Here is a 22,609-nt window from a genome sequence, read left to right as displayed (position 1 = left end):
CTGGCTGCTGATATTCTGGAATACAATATTTAGGCAGGCAGTTGGTTGCACAGGTGGGAGATCCCTACTTCAGTATATTGAAGATTTTATTATTCACTTGTATAGCTGTACTGCTGTACGTGATGAAGCTCTATTTAATGTTTTGAAAAATTGGGGCTGGAGTATGCTTGTTACCCTCCCTAAGATTCTCATCCTTTTCCTTTATCGGTTAAGATAACAGCAAGCCCTTCCATGAGCTGCTGGGTAAACTGAACAAATGGGTCAGAGTCACAGTGGAATTTGTCTAGACCATGAATTAACAGCTTTGTGATTGTTCTAATTTTGATTTCATGTAACAAACATTATGCGTACGACATTAATTTAGTCCTAATTTTTATCAGTATTTCTTCTGTTATTTAGTGGCCATCTTGCATGAAACTCGTGACTGTCTTAAGCCAGTCAGGCCTTAGTTGCTGCTTACCTTTTTGATTTGAATCCCTTGGCTATACGATTTTCATGTAGTGTGCAGTCTGGGACTTGTTTACCACATGGAAAACTTTAATATGTGCTATGAATGATTCAAAATGACGAAGAGATAACTGCTACTATATGTATGGCTTTGCACAATGGAATTAGAGTAAGCAAACTACAGGTGCAGAGCATAAAAAGCAAAACAGAACCCAAAAAAGAAAGAAAAGAATGACAGACTCAGGTACTCTCCACCAGCTCAATGGGGATCATGATTTCATTAGTCCTCAAGGGAGGTAATGTCCATGGTGGATTATATCTCGCTAGCAGGTAGCCTCCAATCACCTTGTAGCTATCTTTCTCCAAGCTCTTCTTTAGTTTCTCAACCTTCTCTTCTACTACAGCATCTGTTGCCACTCCTGAAAATTTAATCACACCATAAGTCTTCCCTCCCTCCTCCTTTATAACCACCCTCTCGTCAGTTGGTTTCGGTGCTTCTTCAGCCTTGGTATACTCAGATGGTAGCACAAACTGCATTGTCACCAACTTCTTCTGATCAGATTGTCCACTACTTTCGCTCTTCGTGACCACAGGTGCTGTCATGGCTATTGTTTCGGATTCCGTCGAGGTTATAACAGGTGCAGTCATGGCTATCTTTTCAGGTTTTGTATTCTGGGGTTGTCCAATGACACCGATGTAACTGGCCAGAATACTGAAACCACCGTCTCGGTCTCCTTTAGTCTGGGAAGGATCATAGGTGACTTGGGCTACTACACACGGGGAATATTTTCGGATCTCATATTCAGTGGTGGATTTCAGAAGCTGAAATTTTGGAGTTTCGACTGTGATCTTTCCAAGTAGTGATCCCATCTTTCGGTGTCTCTTTGGTATGAAACGAAGAAATTACTAAGAAACTATTCTATGTTTCTTGATAAAGGGAAGTAGGGAACGGTTACACTTGTGTGAACATGGACATTTTGTTGATGAACGTGTGGTGTGGAATGAGTTGTCTGCTTTCGTGGGTTGTGAGCGTTATTACTCCACGACCCTACTACATGCTTCACTCGACCGTGTGTTTTTTTTAGTCCTCTTGACTTCTTGAGGCCTTGGGCTTAAACTGGTCGTCACACCGCTCACACGTCAGGTGGCCAATTATGTGTACACAACTTCAAAATTCAAGAAATCGTGCTAAGCAAGAAAGTCTAAAAGTTTCGTCCCAATTCTAGATACTTTCTCCACTTGGAACTTTTCGATACTTTGTGGTAAATAAAACTGAAAATTTATCAATTCCCGAAACCAGTGTGGCATGTTTTCGGTGTTCTTGGAAGAAATTAAGACATGTCCGATATCGAGTGAGTTCCCTGGACAAAACCGAAGAAATAATCACCCGCAGAACCACTTTTTTTTTCACAATAAACAAAAAGGAAGGACCGGCTTCTACCTCTAAAACTTAAAAAGCCAACTTAACCACCCACCTTTCTTTCGTCTGTTTTTTCAAAACCCTCAAAAACTGGAAACTCTCCAAAATCGCGCTCACAACCCAAAACACTAAGAACCCCAAAGAAACTAAGGTGCAATCAACTAATCATTCTAAAGTATTCAAATAAACCCCCACATGTGGCTGTGCTAACCACTAGGAATTCAATTAATTCCTAAAATTGATAATTTTTGTTGATTTTCCGTTATTATATCACTCATCGGAGCTATATTTGCAATTTGCAAGCACAACTATCACAGTTTTTGGGGAACCAGAATTCTATATTTGAGGGGAGGCTTTTTTACAGTTGTAGAGATGATCTTATAATGTGAGCAAATGTTTTCTTTTCTATAGAAGAGGGAGTTAGTGGTGTTTCCTCGCTTAAGGCAAAAAGAAAAAAAAATACACATTGTTTATTTCAATTTGAACATAATACATTTCTAAAAACCTTGTAATATGCTCATCATCTATTTGGACTATGAACAATAATTGTTTCCACTGAACAATCATTGTTCATAAACCTAGTGGACTATGAGCAATCATTGTTCACAGTGAACAATCATTGTTCATACCTATTGTACTATGAACAATCATTGTTCATACTCCTAGTGGATCGACTATGAACAATCATTGTTCATACCCCTAATGATTATTCATACCTCAACAACGCATAATGAATGATCAGTGAGAACACTATTGGACTATGAACAATAATTGTTCATACCTCAACAACATGAGAAATGATCAGTGAGAACACTATTGAACTATGAACAATGATTATTCATACCCATATTGGACTATGAATAATAATTGTTCATACCTCAACAACATGAGGAATGATCAGTGAGAACACTATTGGACTATGACCAATCATTGTTCATACCCAGTAATTCAAAGTGGGGTACATGCTTTTGTACTTTTGTTAGAACGTAAAGAATTTACAATGTACTGCTTCAAGTCAATGTTATCAAAGGATCTTGACGGATTCGAACTGCCATTTTATGGAATCATCTTTGAGGTGCTTTACGCTTTAAGCTAAAGACCCATTATTGGTGTGTTTTTTTTTACTAAGTAACAATTGAAATAAACAGTCATAGATGGTACATTTTGAGAAGTATAATACAACAACAAATAATAAGCTATTAAGAATTAGTCAATCAATAAAAAACAATATGATTTATAACGTAAAAAAAAAGGTCTTACAAGAAGAAGGGAGTTTAGTGTTTCATGTTTATCAAAAGCTACCCGGTCTTTGTTATTGTTACATTTAGGGATTTATAACGTAGAAAACCTTAATCAACTCAATGTCATTATCAGGAAAAATGGTCCAGACATCCATACAAGATGCATCAAACCACTGGTTCTGATGTTTATTGCCATACCAAAACCTTGAGAGCTGCTTCTATAGGAAGCTCACAAACAAATATATTATTATGAATATTCCAATCAACCAATGTAAAAATATAAAAAGGCTTTAGTTACCCCCGCCCCCCTCCCCCCGATGAGATTGCAGTTGAAGACTAGCTTGACAACTAGATAGTTCCGTAGTCCTTTTCTACGAGAGTAAAATCTCATCGAAGAAGTTACCCATCTTCAAAAGAAGACATTTGTGCATAGACATTTAATTAGAGGTACACACCTACACTAAATAGACTCTTGGATCATCGCCCAAGCCATCAATCAGCACGAACGCTACTCATTTCTTGGGATGCTCTCCGGTTCCTCACTCTCACTCACTCTAAAGAAAAGAAGACAGAGGGTTATTTTAAAAACTTTTGATTACAAATGGAAGGGTTATTAAAATAAAAAAACTGGTTCGTGTAAATAGTTTTGAGAGTGATTATCAAAAAAACCCTGTCCTCTAAAATTGTTCGGCCCAATTTCTTGGATATCTAATTCACCGGGGCAAGTAGGTGAGACTGGACTTTCATTTGGCCCACACGGCCCAAATAAAGCCTGTTTCGTCGAAAACAACGTTTGCCATTGAATAAAAACAAGGATCAAGAAACAAAAAAGAATGAGATTCCCGCGTACGAAACCAGTAACCATCTATAAAACCTCTCCTTTGAACATTCTCCAATCTTCTCCAACTTTATTGTTCCCCACTTCTTTCTCGTCACATACTTGTTTTCCACGTCAAATTTCGTGCAGTGTCATGTCTTCTACAACTGAAAATGCTCCCCAAACATTCCAAACAGTTACCATACCATATTCTGAACTTCAAGTAAGTCCAATTCGAATTTTTTTTGTTTGTGATTTTGGTGTTTTCTGGTTTTAGTAGTTTGATTATAGTTTAGTTTACTATGAACATGAAAAGGAGTTTTGATGTACATAGGATAAGAATGCTGATTTGTCGATGAAGATTGAAGAAGGGTTTGGGCCCAACGGGTTGGGAATTCTGTCTATTTCTGATGTAAGTATATATGTGGATACATCTTACCTTGCAATTGATGTCTTTACAGATCCATTGGCTTGAAAAAACATACTGACAATTCTAGGCTTTCTTTTTAAAGAAAAAGAAAGTACATTTACCCCATGAACCTTTCAAAGCATGACTACTTCAAAACTCATATGCTTGTATCTGGCTTAAATCACAGAATTATAATGACTTACAAATGATAGTTTACTGTCTCGTGTTTAATGAAGTTTTGGGTTGATTTCCTATACCTAATACCTCCTTGATTTATGTGCATCTTTTTCTCTATTTTGTAATAGGTGCCTGGATTCTCTTCACTGCGGAGTAATCTCTTACATCTTTCTTCCAGGTAAGCTGGATTTGCAATTATTCTTATTTATTTCATTTTTTTTTTTTTTCAATCTTTTTTTTTTTGGGGATCAGGGAAAGGTGTTGAGGTTGGGCTGAGGGCATAAGGTTCTGAACATTGATGTATTCAGTATTTATATCATTTTCAGGTTAGCAAGCCTTCCTGAAGAGGTGAAGAAGGCACTTGAAGATCCTCATAGCAGGTCAGTAGTATTTCCCCAGATGTAACTTAATCATACAAAACTTGAATTATATACCTTTTGTGACTGTGGACGGGCACAACCCACTCCACCAGAGCTATTGGCCCCACTTAACCACCTTACCATAGAAGAGGTGTGGGGTTGTCTTGATTTTCCAGAAAATACCTCGGCACCAAGAAGTGTTCAGTCGGTCACTCATGTCTTTGGTGGAACCTAACTGATGTTGGATGAGACTCCTAGTGAAACCTTCATCCTTTTGGGCTAGGTTCCAAACATACCCTCTTTAGGCAATACAGTTCCCCACCTTTAGGATGAGCCCCTTTTGACTTCAATACCACTTTCGTTTGAGAACCTGCTCCACTTTGCCCCTGATATTGTCCCTACTAAACCACCCTCTACGAGGGGATGTGGTTTTTCTTAGAAAGGCCTCTTTACCAGTAGAGTATGATCTTCACATAAGAATCCTAGGTCTTGGACAGAACTTAATCATAGGTAGACTAACTCCTGGCAATACCTTCTACCTTTGGAGCTATGCACTTTTCCTGCATACCCCGGGCATCATAAATTAACAGATAGTAATTGTCTATTCTACATCCAAGTCTGCTAAAGCTTCAAATAAATCCATGTCCTAAACATTTGAGTGATGCCAGATATTTTTAAAGCTTTGTTTGCATCCTTCATTACAAAGAAATCTTAGGCTCTTTTCTATCCCATCTTAAATTGAAGTTCAGGTCCTTATAAGTTGGTAAATTGGATAATACCTTTTGTTCTTCATTAAATTGTCAAACAATCTTGTTTTTTTTCCATTTTATAGGTACAATTTTGGTTGGAGTCATGGGAAGGAGAAGCTTGATTCTGGCAGACCTGGTAAGGTTTATATGCTTAAGTATTAAGAGCTTCAACAAGCCATGAGTCAACATTGGAAGTTTCCAGCCTTCTTGAAATTCTTTATATGTACTTGGTCATGTGCGTATAATTATATTTATGCAATGATATTCACCCAAGTAAGGCTGATGTCCTTATCCATTTATTTTTGGGTCATAATGTCCTTGTCCATTTGAAAATCGAAGGAGTAATAATTTATTAGATAAATTTAGTTGCAAGAAGTAGGAGTGGGAGTGTTTACATGCCTCCATGAACAATTTTTATTGGACTTTTCTCCCAATAAGTTCAGCTGATTTAAGGAAGTACGAGCAGGAAAGGGATTCCAGAGTGAAGGCCATGAAGATGAGGGTCTCTTGTAACTAGTTTAAGAAAGCAAAAACATTGAGTTTGAAAAATACGCAATCTATTCAAATTATGGTACTTAGATGAATTCAAAAGATAGTTCTTATCACAGTGATAGTGGTCTTTGACAAGTAACAGATAAGCTCTTAAATGCTTCTTCTATTACTTTGTCATATGTATTATGGTACATGCTCAAGTGCAGCCTTTTTAGTAACATTAGATCTTGAAATTATGGTTCTAGCCTTTTGCTTCTCAGATTTTCAGAAATTCTTACTAGAATTTCCTAAATGACTAGATCAAGGTTGGTGATAGAAAGCGGATTGATCTGCATGACTCACTTAGTTAAAGAACCAAAAAGGATGCTTTAGTTTAAAATATGAGAAATGGATCAGATGGTAACAATGTCCTGTAGAGATTAACACTATGCGGCATTTGGTTATAGGTTTTAAGTTTTTTGTCAAAGAAAAAGTCAGGCTTCCTTTCATATGATTATTGCTTGAATTCTGTTTCTCTTTTGATGGATATAATGTTTAAAATAGTTGATATATGATCACGTGCCAAGCTACTTGTTTGTTGCTTGTTTATGCATTACTTGCTATTTACATTGCAGATATGTTGAAAGGATCTTATTATGCAAATCCAATTTTAGACAAACCTACAGTTGATGCTTCTCTTGTTCAACGGTAATAGTAGATTTAGCTGTTGTCGGAATGTGCATCATCATGTCTTGAAAAATGCTGCACAGCCAATTTCTTTCAATACAAACTCATGACTGTTTCCGTATTTTAAATTCTGACCATTACTAATAGGCTAACCTTGACTTGGAGAGTGGATGAAGAGTTCAATGTACATTCGGGACCATTTTTATGCAAGATATTAACTCATTTTCAACACTTTCAAACACAAACGAGCAAATAAAAACAGGAATGCAAGATGAGCTGGGATTGTTTGTTGTTATATTATGTCATATCTGAATACACTTACTTGATAATATATGCGCTTGAATTTAAGAACTCCGGACATTTTGTTTCAAAGATCCTCAACATAGTCTGGTTGTATTTAGATAAAATAGCAATAATTATATAAGTATGTACTTGCTAAGGTGTCCATCGTGGATATGTCAGGAGCATATATGTAAATTGCAATTTTAGAGATCCTCAACATGGCCAAATGGGCAGGTTTTATTTACTTGCTAAAGTTATCGATGGTGATTCCTTGGCTGGCTATTGTATGTTCCTGTAGTTGTTTATGATTTTTGCATGGATATGCTATTAGTTACCGAATATTTATATATCTTGCTATTTTTCTAGGTATCCATCCTATTGTCAGCCAAATATCTGGCCATCTGATGCTTTGCCAGAACTTGAACCAGGTATGCGTCTATGCAAAAAGCGAGTGTAATTTCTAATTCATTAACGTAAGGTTTAGCAAACCAGGTAGTTCGGGGAAGTCTTCTTTTAGATGACATTGATAATATTTGTTTCTTTTTATGAGCTCTAGCCTCTATACTTGATTTTCTTCATATCCAGCATTTTAGTAGTAAGGCTGTAGTAGTGCACTGTCATTCATACACAACAATATTTGAAGGATACACACGGATTTTCACTAAACGTCTTAGACATGGTGCAACAACCAGAATATTATTACGAGACATTTTCTTTGTGACCCCAAATTTGAACTCAACTGCAAAATCTCTCCTAAACTACTTCTGTACCCAACGTTTACAACTTTGTTTACATTTTCTCCCATAGGCGGGTACCCTCATATTAACTTCAACTTCTAAAAGGCCAATATACCCTTAGTTAATTATTTGAAACTAATCAATGCATCTGTGGAGTTGACATATGGTTTATCCAGGTATCTAACAAATGCTTATTATAAATGTTGTAGCTTTCAAAGCTCTTGGCAAGCTGATGCTAGATGTAGGGCTGATGCTGGCATATCATTGCGATCAATATGGTATAGGTTTTGTGGGATTCAATTTAATTTCTTGTATTTGGAAAGAATTGTTTGGCATTGAGAAGATCTACCTTAGGTTTTGTCTGAACTGCTGCACTTTTCTATCATATGGCCATTTTTTCGGTTTACTAATCTAATCTTTGCTTGGTACGAAACTAGTAGCTTCTTTTTCTTTTTCAATGCATCAAATTTATTTCACGGAAATATAATTATAATTAGGAGTAAATGAATGTACTTTCGAAAAGCTTACACAATTTCTGATAAGGGTCTATGACGATGCTGTAGTGTTTTCATTCTTTTGATGTCGATGTCTCTTTAACAAGATTACTGTTAAAATAGAATGAGTGCTTTTATTAAGATAGGTTGATTAGTGAATGCTTATTATTGTATATGGAAAAGCTTTAGTTGCCATCTATTTATTTTCTGTTGATTGTGTATAAGTGTGTAACACTTGGTTGATGGTGTCTTCATCACCCATGAAGTTTGGTGGTGAAGATGTTTTCACTCTTTATGCAATTCATGGAAATTAGTTAAAAGAGGGAAGAGGCTGAATGTGATGATCTTGGCCTCTAGATGTTGCACATGGATAGCGAGGGAATATTAGGGATTCTCTCTAAGTAAGTGCTGAGGATAGTTATGCACATAGATGAAAACTTACATAGGTCCTAGAGGCTTATATTGTACTTATTTATTGCTAATAACTGGTGTATACAACTTACATGCTGGTACTGCTTTCGATATGAGATAAGTTATATTTTTCGTTATTAAAGAAGTGAAGAAGAAGAAGAAAGTCTGGACAAGAGAGAAGACTATCTGGCCTTTTCTCACACATCTATATATCTTTTACATAATAGAGACATCCTAAAATTATTTGGAAAAGCACTCTATGCCCATTATTGAGTTAATCTCCTGGTTGGTTATCTATTTGAAATGCTTTCTTCTTTCAAATATGTGGAAATAAGCAATGTCTACATGATGTTTGTATGCATCACCATCAGAAATATAGAGTTTTTCAGACATCATTTTCCAGAATTTGAAATAAGGAAGAAAATTCTGGCCAACTTAACTGTCAGGTTGTATATGTTTGAGGGAAAGTTTCTTGATGGATTATGTAAATTATTTCTATCATGTTATCGCGCAAGACTTTAACATGGATGGAACTTTTGTTTTAATTTATGTAATGAAATATTCGTTTGGACAGTTTGACTTGAAATAAATCCTCTAGTGCAGTAGCAACTGAAATACTACTTGCTTATGTGTCATTGCGTTTATTTAAATATTGTTGTGGATCTATTCTCAAAAAGCCTGTTTGAACTTGTTTAGCTCCACTATTTAAATTTTGTATCACATTTTCCATTCAAACTGTGTCTATGAGTTTGCTGATCTTCTATCTTCACTAAATAGCATCTAAGTGGGTCAAGATAAGGGATGATGAAGTCCTCGAACAAATACTTCAACGTTCTGTCACAAAGGCCGTCTGCTATATTACTTTCCAACACAGAGAAGGTGCATTTTGTAGCCCAATTTTAGTTTTATGGGTCAGCCTGTTATCCCTAGAGTAACTCTTAACTTTTAATCTTTGATCGACAGACTTTGTTATTTTATAGTTACATTTTCTTTTTTTTTTTTTTCTTTTCTTCATTTTAACCCTGAATCCCTTTTTCCTAGTAAGGGTGGCAATCGATCCCAAGACTTGGAGCCCAACTCTCCAAAGGTTTAACCAGTAGGACTGCACAACCTTTTTAATAGTATGATCTGTTACAGAGTTGGATTAATTATTTTGTTTAATCATGTTGAGACTTATAATATCATGTTGAGACTTATTTAGTTTAATATCATATCAGGTGTCTAAAGTCTCGCATAATAATATAAAGTTTTTGGGACCTGTCCACTCATCACCGTTTTGAAATTTATTATAGTATCAGAATGAGATATTTCTCTTGCCCAAAGGGCCAATCTACTGCACGTCACCCCATTAAAAAATTGTCCACGTCTGAGGCTAAATTAAAAAGTACGCCACACGTGAGGGGGCGTGTTGATATCTATAATCTCATATCAGGTGTCTAAAGCGCATAATAATTTAAAGTTTTTGGGGCCTCTCCACTCATCACCAATTGGCTGTGAGTTGGATGCCCGAATTTTATAAACCACGTGAGTTGTGAAGTACGGTATATGTGTATATTTACTGCTAGAAGATTTAAGATAAGGGGAGAGACTAATCATTCTTATATTGAAAGCATGTCCAATGTTTTATGACTATACCATAGCTTTTTTTTATAACTATACCATAGCTTTAGGGGCTATTCATATTGTCCCATCCAACGATTTTGCATTGAATTCTTCATTTGTAGTAGTTTCATGAGATTAGGATGTCAACTACAAGTTTTCTAGTTTGAAATGAGAACTTGACAATAACCATCGTTGATGATGTGTATTCTTCATAGGCATTGTTGAGATGTTTAGTGCAGTCCCACATGGGATGCTTTAAGCCTTGCAATATAGTATAAAAGTTCCTGGGCCTCTCCAGTTGTTACCAAGTGGTCCAATGGGCCTGTTTACTCCATGTAACCCATGTATGTCATCGACATTTTATGCTCAAATAATGCCACCCATGAGGGGACATGGTGGGATGTAAGTATAGTCCAATTTAAGCCTTGCACTGTACGATTAAAGTTCCAGGGCCAGTCCACTCATTACCAATTAGTTTGAGTTGGATGCTCTCATGCTCCTAAAGCTTAAGAGTCTTGCTTTTTTCATCGTTGTGAGTTTCTAAGTTGATGCTCATCCTTGTTAACAGAAAATATGGTTCCATATTGCATCATTGTGAATTTGTGGTCATTATATCCTTATAAATTGTGTAATATTATTTGTATATACTAAAGTTTAAGAGTCTGCTTTGGTTTTCATAGTTATGTTAATCTTGTTGGGTTCACTAAGAAGATACTTTTTGTGTTAAAGAAGCAATACTTTTTTGTGTTAAGTGATAATCTAATAGCATATCGTAGTATTTGAAAGGTCATTGTATTAGTTCTGGAATGAGTCCAGATTATATGAATATGACAATTGTACGAAATATGAGTAAGGTCCAGACTTCACAGTGGTGACAGCCTAACAAGTTTATTTTAAAGACAACAACAGTCCCCTTACATTGGATAGAAAGCTTGAGACTGCAACACAACAGGAATACGACTCTTCTACTATCCTTTTCTGTTACTCTCAGACCTTTTTAATAAATTATGTAGTCAACAAACGGAACATTTTGTTTGGAATTAAAATGTTTTGTTTTGATTATTTCATATACACTATCTAACTTTACTTGTGTTGTTTACCTTGCAGTTATTGTAATACAGATGGTGCCTCCATTTCATCATGGTGTGGGTGGCATACTGACCACGGTTCTCTTACAGGTGAGTGATTCCTCCCCACAGCCCCTTTCTTTATTTTTCATTTTGTATATGTGATGAGGAAAAAGATCAATTGGATCAATATCATGTTTACATGTTTGAGAATTATTTTTTTAGATTAAAAGCGTTAAGAAAGCACCTAGCAATCCTAGTATAAAAGAAAATTTTACTAAAGTAAAAAGTTCTGTATGGCATTTTGTAATTTTGGATGATGTAGAGCATTACTCTAGGAAGGGTTATTTGGGAAACTTCTGATGTTTAAAGAGAGAAAAGTACCCCCACCCACCCAAATTAGAGAAAAACTTAAGTCAAAAGAGAAATGAAAAAGAGAGTGCATATTCCATTTGAACTCCAAACTCTCAGGCTGATGCTTTAGTATAAATGCACACGTATGCTTAGCACCCCATGAAAATTCATTTGTAATTTATATTGAGGCTATGTTATATGGGGACGGACCCATGCACACCATGGGCACAACTTCTTTGTTAACAACGTTGTGTCCAACATAAGTGTGAGATCAATTTGATTTGCCAGTACAACTGATAGAGTTTATGGCCTTCAACACGTACATACTTAAACTATAAAAATGTTGTTTTTCCTTCAGTCATTGGCATAGCCTGAAACCCTTCTCTTTTCTTTTTAACATTTCCATGTAACCCAACTTTACATTAATGACTGGTAATTTTTATAGTTGTCAAAAATGCCCTCTTTACTACAGGAATTTGTCAGAGAAATCTTTTCTGGCACTGACTAAATTGCTTGAATATTTTTCTTTTAAGTCACAAATGGATCAAGATTTGGAGAGGTGCAATCACTGGAAATCACGTGAGGGTGCATCATTTACTGCAAGATGGTGCATCCCCATAAGTGGACAGCAAAAGTCTTGATGTTAAACTGAAATTTTGATACTGCACCCCTATCTTAATTTTTGTGAGGATAGATACCTTCCTGAAATCTGAGTCCACCTGGGAGGAATAACCAATTGGATAAATTGTATAGGGAAAAGGGTAAGCTTATTACTTAATGTTAGGACCTGAACTACAGAACTGATCAGAGAGGGGAGATATAAGAATTGGGATTGTTTCTGCTCTACAGATCAGAGCAGGTATAGATGAATTGAAGCATGCCCTCTTATAGTACCCTATTCTTAAGGTAGACCATTAGCTCAAAACATTCCCCTAATTTTTATCTGTCGACTGAAGAACTCACCCCTTTTGGCTCTAAATACTTACACAACCCCCTGTCCTTGGCCTTTCATCATGGTCTGCATGACCAACCTATCTTTCTCCAGGGATACTTCTATGCTATGAGTTGCTTCTATTGTCTTTTTTTTTCATACCTTGGCTTTTCAAAATGTCTTAGAGTTACATTTTGGTGAGAAGCGAGAAATAGAATTCCACATCTTCTAGAGTAAATGTTTAATTTGAACATGAGTATAATCTGCAGCTTGGTTGGCATTATTTGTCTTTTAGTAGGACATAACATCTTCGTATTTGTAAGAAATGGCTCTGAGCTATCTCTTGTTTCTTAAGAGCATTCCCAATGCAAGCAACAATTTGTTACCTCCACATAGGCGCCACATAGGACTATTTCTCCTCATAGTTACCTTCTGGGTGAGAAGCTACTAGGGGTTGCCCAATGCAAAAATGACTTTAAAATTCGGACGGGATGTTGTATTCCGTTAGAATGTAAAAAATGAAAAAAATATCGAAAAAAACACGCTGGACGGAATGAAACATCTCGTCTAAAAGAAAAAAGAAACGAAAAAAAGTCGAAAAAACTCACGGGACGGAATGAAACATCATGTCGGGGGAAAAAAAAAATGAAAAAATCATACGAGACGGAATAAAAGGTTCCGTCCGAAGTTCACAACTCAGCAGCTATCTCCCTAGCAAGTGATACCCTCATTGTTACTTAGTGAAAAACTACCCTCATTGTCACCCTTGCATTGGGCCATTGTTTTTGGCTCATAAGAGCATTACCAATGCAAGCAGCTTTGAAGGGAAATAGTATCTTGTCACCCTTATGAGCCAAAAACAATAGCCCAATGCAAGGGTGACAATGAGGGTAGCTTTTCACTAAGTTACAATGTTGGTAGCACTTGCTACTGAGATAGTTGCCAACTTGTGATCTTCGGACGAAACCTTTTATTCCGTCTCGCATGTTTTTTTTTTGTTTTTTTTCCGGACAGAATATTTCATTCTGTCCTGTGACTTTTTTTCGTTTTTTTTCTTCTTCTTTCGGATAAGGTGTTTCATTCCGTCCGGCATGTTTTTTTTCGGCATTTTTTCATTTTTTACATTCAGACGAAATAAAACATTCCTTCCTAATTTTAAAGTCACATTTGCATTGGGCAACCCCTAGTAGCTTCTCACGAGAAGGTAACTATGAGAGAAATAGTCCTATGTGGAGGTAACAAGTTGTTGTTTGCATTGGGAATGCTCTAAGGGTACTTCATACTAATTTGTACCTCATTTTCTTATTTATTTGTGCAATACCGCTCAAGGAGGAAACAAATCACTTACACATGTTGCTTGGGTTCTCTATAACTTATTTCTTCATTATTTTTAAATCGTGGGTTTTCTAAAAGTTTTCTGGATTGCATCTATAGGTCTTACCCCGGGATGTTTGTCGCGGGATGGTGTAGAAGTAGCCTGCCCTGATACTGCTGTTGGCCTCTATATAAAATCTCAAGTGATAATACTGATTAAAGTAAAATTTCTTGTTCTTGGACTATTGAAAACGACATTTTCTCAAATTTCTTTATGCTTTTTGGGGTTTATTTGAAATCCAAGATCTTATCACCAAGCATGTTAGGTTGTTTTAAGTTTATCTGTTTGAGGAAGTAGCTAGGCACTCACTTAATATCTTAATTAAGAACAACCTTAACATAACGACACGATATAGTAAATACTTTGAACTATCTGAAGTATTCTAACTTGCATTGGTAATTATTTGGAGTAACTTATATTTGGACTGGTATGTTGATGCAATCACAATTGCAAAGAATTGAATTCTATGAATTCTCAACTAAAATCAATTCAATTCAATCCAAAAACTAACTTGGCCAAAGGCCTACAACTCCTTATAGGCTTATATAGATAGGAATACAACTTCCAAAACAAATAAAACAACCTAAATTTGGAATTAATAATAATCCCAAAATACCTTTATACTAAATAACCTCAAAATACTAACTAGACCGAATTCTAGTACTCCTTAATGACATAGAAACTAATATAAGACTCAATTATCAATGTGAAACCCTAATTCACATTATACTCCCCCTGAAGAACTCGACTCCGATGAGTTAAAAATCTTCTTAGATCTCCAATCATTACAAAGATGAGGTGGCAGATAAGCATCCTTCCTAGCTTTAGCAAGCACAATATGAGGAGACATCATCTTTTGCAATGCTGATTACGTAGTGTAAAGATACATTGACCCTAAGAAATACGATAAGTCTGCTCCCATGCACGATAAACAACTCGGACACTATACTGCCAAGTCGTGCCTAAGACCTAGTCATATGCATCGAGACTACTCACATGACAAAGAACATAGTCACTAAAATCTCCCATGCGAACACCAGCTCGAACTGTCTCTGCCAGTTCTTTAAAATCTCCAACTCTGAAAGAATGTATCTTTCTCGGTTAACGGTGTAGTGGTGTACCATAGCAGTCAAACCAAATGTGTCAACCATACGAAAAGAAATCAAAGAAATACTATTGTCATTATCCAAAACCACATGAGCAAGACAAGTCTTAGAAACCAGTGGATTAAATAAAGTAGCACTCTGTTGAAATACATTACCACGTGTAGACTCGTTTATTGGTGAGGCATGTGCGAGAAGCATAGGGAACCCAATATCTGCTGGAGTAAGAATTCCTGCAGATGTGTATCCTTGCGCTTCCTCTTTCGTTTCAAGTTGAGATGTCTCCATATCAATAGTCAGATTTGGCTTCTTAAGACAATTTGCTTGAACATGACCTTCTTGTCCCCAACTGTAGCACTTAACAATCTTCTTAGGAATTGTGGGAGTGGCTCTGTAAGATTACATGGAAAAAAAGGTAACTCATTTTCTTCTCAGACTCACTAGCAAAACTATAAGCTTCCTCCAAGGTATTAATCCATACATGAACTAAATCATAACGAATATCTCCCCTAAGACCATGCATATAATGGCGAATGCGGACGTCTTCATTCTCTGGCAGGTTGTAACGTGACTGCAGACGGTAAAAGGACTCGGTATACTCCTGCACACACTTAGATTCTTGTTTCAAATCTTGCAACTTCCCGTACAACTGTTGCGCATAATTCATAGGCACAAACTTAGTAACCAAAGCTTCTTTCATACGCTCCCATGTAGTGACTTTACCCAAATTATATGGTGTAGACGTTGTTGGAGAAAATATGTCCACCAAATCAAAGCAAAACCTTGAAGCCTTGTAGCAACCCAAGACACCTTGCGATCTTCTGACATATTTTGATAAACAAAATTCTCTATCGTGGCAATCCACTCAAGGCAAACCTCGGGTTCCAAGATAACTGTAAACTCTGGAATATCAATTTTTGACTTGAACTCACGCGCAGTTAGTGGAGGATGATTTTCAATAATAGGAGGTAAATTATCTCTATGAGGTTCTTTTTCTTTCCATTCACAACAAATCTTGTAACTTCAAAGAAAGCGTACATCGAGAGAAATTGAGAGAAGTCGTCAAATCCACTTTCAATTTCTCAATTTTTTCATCCAAAGCAATGAACTTCTCATCATAACTAGATGTTTTCTCAATTTTATCATTCACACTCTTCTCTAATGCTTCAAACTTCACATTAAGTTCTCTAATTGTCGTCGCTATAAGAATAATAATTTTTATATTCGCAGTGAATAGTGCGTGAACAGTAAACGCAGTGATCATTATGCAAAGAGTGTCGGTGAACACTATCGCGTTTTTTTAAAAAAAACCCTAAAAAAATCAAATTTTTTTCAGAAGAAACAAAAAAAAAAAAATTGATATACCTTTGATAGAGTTGCGGAAGCGATTTTTTTTTCCACTAATTTTTTATCTTCTTCAATGATAAGAAGAATTAACTAAGACTTTCAAATGGCAATAGAAGCTTTGAAATCTAGCTCTTGATGCCAATTTGATACAATCGCAATTGCAAAGAAACGAATTCTGCGAATCTATATCTTAATATTAAAGCTCCCATAAAGGGTATTTTTTGAGCTCTATTAAAATTCTACATCACCACTTAATAAACCAACCTAAAATGAGATTTTTTTTTTCTTTTAAAAAAACTTAACTTAAAAACAGAATCTATTAGCTCCCACAAAAGTTATTTTTTGAGCTCTTAATAAACCTACTTAAAACGGGAATTTCTGTTTCCTTTTAAAAAACCAACTTAAAACGGGAATCTATTCTTTCTTTCAAAATTCCTATTAAAACGGGAATCTATTCTTTCTTTCAAAATTCCTATTAAAACGGGAATTTCTCTCTATTATTGAAAATGGAAATTCTAGCACTTCTAATTAAAACATGAACCATTCTCTTATTAAAACGGGAATCGCACTTCTAAATTAAGTCAACTTTTATAACGAGATCACTCCCCCAACTAAAAGCGGATTTTTAGAGCACAATTAAAACGATTTGTTAGGAAATTAAAACGGGTAAGCAGCTAAAACGGGGATGTCTTTCCCTTATTAAAACGATTTACTATGAAATTTCTATATGTATATTAATGATTATTGAGCAAGTTTTCAAAAGAGTTGGTGCGTATGCACAGGCCTACAAGCTAGTTCTTAACTAAAATCAATTCAATTCAATCCAAAAACTAACTTGGCCAAAGGCCTACAACTCCTTATATAGGATTACAACTTCTAAAACAAATAAAACAACATAAATTCAGAATTAATAATAACCCCAAAATACCCTTATACTAAATAACCTCAAAATGCTAACTAGGCCCAATTCTAGTACTCCCTAATGATATAAACTAATATAGAACTCAATTATCAATGCAAAACCCTAATTCACATCACATGCATTCTTACCTCGCTTTTTTAAAATGATCGCCTCTTTTTTTATTAGGCCCTTCACCTCTCGCTACGTTTCCTATTAAAAGTTGTCAAAAACTTATACTTTGGAAAATCTTCGATACGAAGATGTAGTTCACAACTTTCGTTACTAGAAATATGGACGGTCTCTATTCCATTTAGAATGGCATTATTTTGTTGGCTTCCTTGGGAGAATTAAGACCGTCGACAATTTCAATAGCAGAGGTATTGAGACGAGAGTGTGGATCATATCCTTCTGACTTGTACTTTGTTAAAGAGTACTTGGGAGTTATTCATCTCCTTATTTCAAAAACGTTGGAGAGCGCCTACTAATATTAAGGAAGTACTAACACCTTCAAAGAGCTATTTTTTGGACCTTGTGGAAGAAGAGGAATACGAGATTGTTTGAGCAACTACCAAAGAATATTCACATGGTAGTTGTGTGTATGGTGGTGGTGTGGCGGTTGTTCAAAGAAAACCTATACGATTGGGCATCTGCTAATGCTTGCTTAGAGGGGGGACTTTTTGTAAGTGGGACACGCTTTGGATTTTAAGGAGGGTTTGTCATTGGGTTGGTTTTTTTGTAGGTCCAGTAGCTCACCTCCCCTAAAAGGAGCAGGTGCCTGACAGAACTTCTATCATCTTAGCAAAGCATGTTCTGTATCAAGACACTTTTTACTTGATAAAGTAACTTAATTAAAGTGTAAGTAGAATCCTTCCATCATTAGTCTATGATTATCTTCAATATGAATTCATTGTGGTCAGGTGTAGAAGTTAGAATTCAAACCCTAGTAGGTTCCATATTTTTGGAACATATGGTTCATTGGAGGTTTGGTTCGAGTTAGCATAATATTTGATTTGTCAAGGAATTAGGAAAAACTTATAGTTCATTGAGGAGTAGATAACATGTGAAGCCTCAAACAATTTGCCAGGCAATCTACTGAGCATTACAAGACATAATACTTCTCAAAAATCATTTTTAATTAGAAAATAAATTCAAATGCACATCTCATCACCCGAAATGTATTGGGAAATGAAATCACATAGGGTTGGTGTATGTCCTTAGTTCGATTAGTCTACTTCTATATCTCTTGAATAGATGCTTAATATAATTTGCTTTAATATCTCAAATTCTCAATACTTTGCTATATCTTATTATCCTTATCACGTCTTTCATTAGATGAGTAAACGGTCAAATCCTTAATCAATTATACATAAATGTTTATGTGAGGGCTGTTTGAATAGTGGAACCTTCTGAAAATCCATGATGATATATGCATCGGACTAATGATTTCAAAAGATTTATCGGAGTCCTCTTTGATGCATCAGGTTGTTTTTGAGAAAGATGAAATAGCATACCAAATTGGGGAAACAACTGAGATACTTTCAAGAGGTCACCTGTGTGCAACACCACATTGTGTCCGGGTACATCCTAAAATCTGCCTTGTAAACTGTATACTGTTTCGATATTGCACCAGTAATAAACTCTTTAGGTTGTTTTGATAGTGCTTCTCTTCTTGTGTACTTTTGTAGGCACCTCAAGGCGAGAAGGCTTTTGGTGTGGAACGTTCAACTTTTGCATTATTTATGCAACCTGACTGGTAAAGATGTTTTCTGTTTCATCCAAATATATAAGTTAGTGACCAAGATTTTGGTGGGTTTTGGGTGATTTTAATAAACACGGTCCGTCTTTCTCTAATGAAATCACAACATCTGTCTGTCTTTGTTTGTGAAGTTACATATATACCTGACATCTACTGGAGTCGCACAAACACCTGGGGGGAGGGGAATTAAATTTGAAACTTTCAATTGAATCGTCTAGATAGTTGATTACGCAATTAACATAATCCTAGTGATGCACTAGGGTATCCTAGATTCGCAGTTGATGACTATTTATACTGTAGGTGGTAATTGTTGTCGGTCAGAACAAATTGAGCGGCAACAGACTGACAAGGTTAATGTTTATGTATGGAAATCTTTCCACTGTAAATGCATCTTTGATGCTTCACATTATCTCCATTATTTGCGTCTTTGCCACCAATTACTCTCTTTGAAGAGTCCTAAATGTGGTTGGAAGAGCTTATCTCGGACAGTTATTGGAATATTTTAACATCATGCATTCACAACAATTATTTTCTCGACGGTAAATGTGACAATATACGTAGTCATATATTAGGTGTTAGTTTGTCACATTATGTACTGTTTCTCATGGATTTATGTGGATGTTTTACCAATTTACCTAGATAAATGTGTGTAGTAGCTTATAATTCTTGCTTGGTTCTCATTTGGTAGGGATGAAGATCTCAGATTTCCTGGAGAGGTTCATCTCCATAAAGAAGTATGTTTTTCTCAGCCCAAGTACTTACATAGCTTGTATGCGTCATTGCTTGCAGATCTGATCAAATTAAGTAAATCAGCACTAGAGAGTTCACAGTTGCTAGAACTTGAAACTGATATATAATGATTTTTTTTAGCTTTTTCTAAAGCTCTGACCATGTCCACAGAAGCAATCCCAATTTTTTAGCATCATGTGACATAACCCTTTGTCACCTTGTAAAAGTGTTGGTCGTTCCGCCTTTTCTCTACCTTGTGCTTGAAACATTGAAGTAACATTTTTCAATTTCGTGAGACTCCAAATTTTGGATCTGACAACCTGTTACAAGTTGAGAGCCATTTGTTTCCATATTTTCTTTAGATTGCATATCATTGTTTCTACGATTATGGTGTTAAATTCAAACTGGTTTTGTTTTCTTCCACAGGTAATCCCCCCCAATGGAACAATGACATTTGGGGAGTATTCAGAGAAGCTTCTTGACAAATATTATCATCTAAGGTAGTCCAAGGCTTTCACTATCACGTGCTAAATGATTTTTTCTTTTTGTGGCATGGGCAAACAAGTATCCGAATAGTCTTACTTGTAGATATATATCCTCTCCATTCTTGTAAAGGACCAAACATTAGTTAAATGTTGTTCATCGCCTTTATTGTTGTATGCACTTAATATAAACTACCATTCTATTCAAATTGTTGTACTTCATACCCACATCCTAATTCCGAACTATATAGTTCTTATATTTGTAAAGCTGTTGGTAAGAATATACATGTTTATTAAAGCCCTTAAAGCAGCAGGCCTTTCCAAGATACTTATGCTGATGCTAGCTGATGGATCATTTAGATCGCATCCAAAGAAAGCTGGACTGGCTCTAGCCAGTTGGTTTCAGAAACCTCTGTCGCAAGAAGTTCACATAATCAGGCCTTAGACTTGGAGCAGACTGAAGTTGCAACACTAAATTCCCAATCAGCAGCTTGGGAATCTAGTGTTAAGCATGTGGTTGTAGGAAGCAACTGTCCAAACTTTTCATGATGAGAAAAGTAAAATATCTTGGCTGCATTTTAGGCTATGTTTCTATTTACGCTTCTTCCTGTATTAGCAGAGTTTAGTGGACTACAACTTACTAAATTTGATTGTTTTCAGGGCTAATTAGGATTTTCCCCTTACTAGATGGGGAAATTAGGGTCTTCCCCTCTTCTAATACACACATAAAAAGCACGGTCAACTTACTGTGTATTTTTTGTGTGTATTTGGAGAGACCCTAATTACCCATCTAGAAGGAATCCTAATTGGCTTATCTAGTGGGGGTAAGTTGACCGTGTTTTTGTGTGTGTGTGTGTGTGTGTTTGGGAGGGAGAGATTAGGGGTGCAAACGGATAGGTTCGGATGCGGATATGCATGTATTCGAATCCGACGGATATTAAAAAAATTATCCGAATTCGATTTCGGATATCGGATAAATATCCGATCCGAAAATTAAAATTAATTAAAATTTTATTTGCTTTGAATAATTCATTTTACTACTATAAAAACTAGTATAAATATATATATTTGTCAGTTATTATTATTATTTTGTTATTATAGTTTTATATTATTAGTTTATAATTTTATATAATATTTTATACAATAAAAAATTAATTAATTAATTATATATAATAACTATTAATTTTGTAAATCGGATGCGGATATGGCAGTATGGACATAAAAAAAAAATCTAAATCTAAATCCGAATCCGAAATTTTTAGATAATATCCGATTTTTCAAATACGAATTCGAATCGAATTCAAATATTTGAATATCCACTTACACTCCTAGGAGAGACCCTAATTTCCCATCTAAAAAGAAAATCTAATGGGCACATCTAGTATTCGTTAACCCTTGTTTTCACTTTAAAATCATCAGACCTCTCATGTACTGACAAAATTGTTTCAGTTGAGTCATTGACTAACATTATTGTCACTCTGAAAAGGATTTTCGTTCAGCTCAAAACAAGATGCAATGTACCCAGCACATAACATTTCGATTCTGTTTAATGGAGTAATGGACACTGTCTTAGTGTGAACTGTGAACCACAGTCAAATTGAATTGTACCAAAAGGGGGCCGGCTTTGGCATCCGAGGATTTAAGAAGGTCGACGACAATTGGTGTTTTAAGAAAACGTGGTAACGAAAAAAGATCATTTCTAGATAAGAGTGCTATATCTACACGGCATATGCTCGTGAAAATGACCTCGTATTGTGCCTGCTTCATCCATTCCCCCACACGGTTAGTTTTTGTCTTTTTTGGAAAGTGTTTTCGTCTTAGATATCTTTGTCCTTACTTGGAAACAACAATATTATATCTCCATTATTAAGTGATATACATGTACTTACACTTAAATTACTAACTTTGAGACGCTACATACATCATGGATTCTTATAAAATTTTAAAAACACAATCCATAAGACAAAATTGGGAGTGAAGTTGAGGCATGGCTCAATTTCTTTGGATGATGCTAGTATTTTTGTGAAATTTATGCTCATTTTATACTAAATATCAAAACCAATTTATTAATTCTACATTATATGATTGGCGGTTTATCTAAACAAATAATTTTTTTTTTAAAAAGTCATTATCAATGATGAGTCAGGCCGACCCATTGTGTCTGGACTCTGGAGTTGAAGATGCTCAGTTCCTATTTAACCAGCCTATAACCATTAACGTGCTTCGCTCAAACTCTTATTTAACACTTCATTCCTTCTTCT

At 35.7% G+C, this 22,609-nt stretch overlaps 2 protein-coding genes across 3 annotated transcripts; one reads left to right on the top strand and one right to left on the bottom strand.

Moving 5' to 3' along the window:
• Positions 1 to 564: 564 nt before the first annotated feature.
• On the bottom strand, positions 565 to 1,467 carry LOC147510894 (heme-binding-like protein At3g10130, chloroplastic). The gene has a single exon (XM_086602736.1). It carries the CDS (start codon positions 1,315 to 1,317, stop codon positions 688 to 690), a length of 630 nt encoding a protein of 209 aa, XP_086458862.1. The 5' UTR covers positions 1,318 to 1,467; the 3' UTR covers positions 565 to 687.
• A 2,405-nt stretch (positions 1,468 to 3,872) lies between these two features.
• On the top strand, positions 3,873 to 20,615 carry LOC147510893 (uncharacterized). 2 transcript variants are annotated; one of them, XM_086602734.1, is made up of 14 exons: positions 3,873 to 4,148; positions 4,260 to 4,337; positions 4,640 to 4,689; positions 4,838 to 4,891; positions 5,703 to 5,755; positions 6,726 to 6,798; positions 7,426 to 7,487; positions 8,006 to 8,074; positions 9,479 to 9,580; positions 11,411 to 11,481; positions 18,863 to 18,958; positions 19,067 to 19,134; positions 19,826 to 19,871; positions 20,293 to 20,615. In XM_086602734.1, exons 1-14 carry the CDS (start codon positions 3,942 to 3,944, stop codon positions 20,368 to 20,370), a joined length of 1,107 nt encoding a protein of 368 aa, XP_086458860.1. In that variant the 5' UTR covers positions 3,873 to 3,941; the 3' UTR covers positions 20,371 to 20,615. The 2 variants fall into 2 exon arrangements, with proteins under 2 accessions (XP_086458860.1, XP_086458861.1); XM_086602735.1 differs by lacking the exon at positions 9,479 to 9,580 and having other exon boundaries at positions 3,876 to 4,148.
• Positions 20,616 to 22,609: the final 1,994 nt, after the last annotated feature.

The sequence above is a fragment of the Coptis chinensis genome, chromosome 3 (genome assembly GCF_015680905.1).
Source record: "Coptis chinensis isolate HL-2020 chromosome 3, ASM1568090v1, whole genome shotgun sequence".
Lineage (NCBI taxonomy): Eukaryota > Viridiplantae > Streptophyta > Magnoliopsida > Ranunculales > Ranunculaceae > Coptis > Coptis chinensis.
Note: the sequence above shows the minus strand (reverse complement) of the source record. Positions and strands in the feature narration are given on the sequence as shown.